This window comes from Henckelia pumila, chromosome 2 (assembly GCF_033568475.1).
Source record: "Henckelia pumila isolate YLH828 chromosome 2, ASM3356847v2, whole genome shotgun sequence".
Lineage (NCBI taxonomy): Eukaryota > Viridiplantae > Streptophyta > Magnoliopsida > Lamiales > Gesneriaceae > Henckelia > Henckelia pumila.
The window spans coordinates 60637080-60640260 of NC_133121.1; the positions used below are offsets into that span (position 1 = coordinate 60637080).

Genomic DNA, 3181 nt, shown 5'->3' on the forward strand with positions numbered 1-3181 from the left:
AGCAGATGAGTAAATTGGATAAGAGTAGTGGTAGGGGAAAAAAAAATAAAGGTAGGAAGGGGAATGATTTTGAAGATGATGAGGAGAGTTTTGATGAGAATTGGGATGGAGAGAGAAGAGTACATGGGGGTAGGCATAGGCGAGAAGCGGGGTGAGGAAAATATACAGAGGTTAGTAAGGAGGATGGGAATATTAGTAGCATAAAGATGAAAATTCCAGCGTTTCATGAGAAATCTAATCCGGAGGCGTATTTGGAATGGGAGAAGCGTGTAGAGTTCGTGTTTGATTGCCATCACTATTCTGATATGAAGAAAGTGAGGTTGGAAGTGGTTGAGTTCGTAGACTATGCATTAATCTGGTGGGATCAATTAGTGACCACTAGAAGGAGGTGTGGAGAGCCGCCTATTGAGACGTGGGAGGAGATGAAACGTGTCATGAAGAAGCGGTTTGTGCCTAACTATTATTATCGTGACATGTACGGGCGTTTACAAAATTTGAAGCAAGGTCCAAGGAGAGTGGAGGATTACTACAAGGAGTTGGAGACCACGATGATCTGGACCAACATTAAGGAGGATAATGAAGCTACGATGGCCAGATTTTTGTGCGGTTTGAATAGAGAAATCCAAGATCAAGTGGAGCTTCACCACTATTTTGATTTGGAAGAGATGGTGCAGACGGCCATGAAGGTGGAGCAGCAGCTCAAGAGAAGAGGAGCTGGCCGATTTCCTACAGGTGGAGGATCGTCGACTTCTTGGTGTCCAAACATTGCAAAATGGGAGGGCAACAAGCCGGTGTCCAAACCAAAATTTGACACCAAATCGGAGGCCCCAAAACAAGTGGGTAAAGGTACATCTGAAACTTCTAATACTCGATCTAGAGATATTAAATGTTTTAGGTGTCAAGGTATTGGCCATATTTCTAGCCAATGCCCAAATAAGAAATTGATGATTATTAATGCTTGTGGTGATGTGGAGTCTGAAAATGAGGAGAAAAATTATGATAGTATGCCTGCATTGGTAGATCTTGATGATGAGGATGGTTTTGGGGCTGTTGTTGGCGAGTTATTGGTGAGTAGGAGAGTGTTAAATGCACAACCTAGAGAGGAAGAAGAAAGTCAGAGGGAAAATCTTTTTCATACTCGTTGTTTTGGGAATGGGAAGGTGTGCAGTCTTATTATTGATGGGGGTAGTTGCACCAATGTAGCGAGTTGCGAACTTGTGGAAAAATTGGGGTTGTCTCTTTTGAAGCATCCTCAACCATATAGGCTGCAATGGTTTAATGACTGTGCGGAAGTGAGAGTTAATAGGCGAGTTGTGGTGCCATTTTCTATTGGCAAATATGTTGATGAGGTTTTGTGTGATGTGGTCCCTATGCAAGCGTGTCATATTTTATTGGGTAGACCATGGCAGTTTGATAGGAGAGTGGTTCATGATGGTTTTAAAAATAAATATTCTTTTGTAATGAACAAAGAGTCTATTGTATTGTTGCCTATGACTCCAAAGCAAGTGTTGGAGGATCAAATGAAAAAGAAAAAGAGAGAAGATGCCGAAAAAAAGAGTGATAAAAAAGGTGAGATGACCTTCGAAAAAAAGAATGATAAAATAAAAGATGAAAAAAAAATTGAGCGGAAAGAGGCTGAAAAAAAGATATATATAGCCCAAAAAAGTGAGTTGAAAGATGTTACGAATTCTCAAATTCTACTTGTGTTGATGATTTATAAGGAGATACTCCTTAACACAAGTGATATAGCCGGAGATCTTCCAAGCGTTGTTTCTCTATTGCAAGAATTCGATGACTTATTTCCGAAGGAGATACCTCAAAGATTACCACATTTGAGAGGAATTGAACACCAAATTGATTTGGTACCCGGGAGTGCATTTCCAAATTGTCCAGCTTATAGGAGCAATCCGGAGGAAACTAAGGAGTTGCAACGGCAGGTAGGTGAACTTTTAGATAAAGGTTTTGTGCGTGAGTCGATGTCACCATGTGTTGTATCTGTACTGTTAGTACCTAAAAAGGACGGATCTTGGCGTATGTGTGTTAATTGTAGAGCTATAAATAACATTAACATTAAGTATAGGAATCCTATTCCTAGACTTGATGATATGTTAGATGAATTGAATGGTGCTTGTGTGTTTAGCAAAATTTATCTTAAAAGTGGTTATCATAAAATTAGGATGAGAGAGGGAGATGAGTGGAAAACTGCATTTAAAACAAAATATGGGTTGTATGAATGGATGGTTATGCCTTTTGGGTTGACTAATGCACCTAGTACTTTCATGCGTTTAATGAATCATGTTTTGCGTGCATATATTGGGAAGTTTGTGGTTGTCTATTTTGATGATATATTAGTATATAGCAAAAACTTAGATGATCATGTGGAACACTTGAGAGTTATTTTAATCACATTGCGTGCTGAACATTTATATGCTAACCTGAAGAAGTGTGTGTTTTGTACAAACGAACTCGTGTTTCTTGGTTTTGTTGTGAGTGCACAAGGTGTGAGGGTTGATGAAGAGAAGGTAAGTGCCATTTGAGATTGACCGACACCTACATCGATTGGTCAAATTCGGAGTTTTCATGGGCTTGCGAGTTTTTACAGGAGGTTCGTGAAGGACTTTAGCACATTGGCGGCGCCTATGACCGCGGTCATCAAGAAAAAACGTTCCATTCCATTGGGGCAAGGAGCAAGAGAAGTCTTTTAATATCATTAAGCAAAAGTTGATTAATGCTCCTTTACTTTTTTTACCTGATTTTACTAATACGTTTGAAATTGAATGTGATGCATTAGGTGTAGGGATTGGAGGCATGTTGATGCAAGGGGAAAAGCCAGTGGCGTACTTCAGCGAGAAGTTGTGTAATGAACTGGGCTGGCCCAGTTCATTCTTGAACTCATGATCTTCTCCCCCCTGGTGGGGAGTTTTTGCCCTCCTCAGGATTCGAACCTTGCACTCCAGGTCATAAATGCAATGTTCCCTTAATCCTGGTACCATTGAGCTAGCTCCTTTTATGTAATGAACTGGGCTGGCCTAGTTCATTCTTGAACTCATTATCTTCTCCCCCCTGGTGGGGAGTTTTTGCCCTCCCTAGGATTCGAACCTTGCACTCCAGGTCATAAATGCAATGTTCCCTCAATCCTGGTCTCAATGGTACGAGGATTGAGGGAACATTGCATTTATGA

General features: G+C 40.6%; 1 protein-coding gene across 1 annotated transcript; it reads left to right on the forward strand.

Moving 5' to 3' along the window:
- Positions 1 to 680: 680 nt before the first annotated feature.
- Positions 681 to 2861, forward strand: LOC140877677 (uncharacterized). The gene is made up of 3 exons (XM_073281232.1): positions 681 to 1349; positions 1722 to 2002; positions 2792 to 2861. Exons 1-3 carry the CDS (start codon positions 681 to 683, stop codon positions 2859 to 2861), a joined length of 1020 nt encoding a protein of 339 aa, XP_073137333.1.
- Positions 2862 to 3181: the final 320 nt, after the last annotated feature.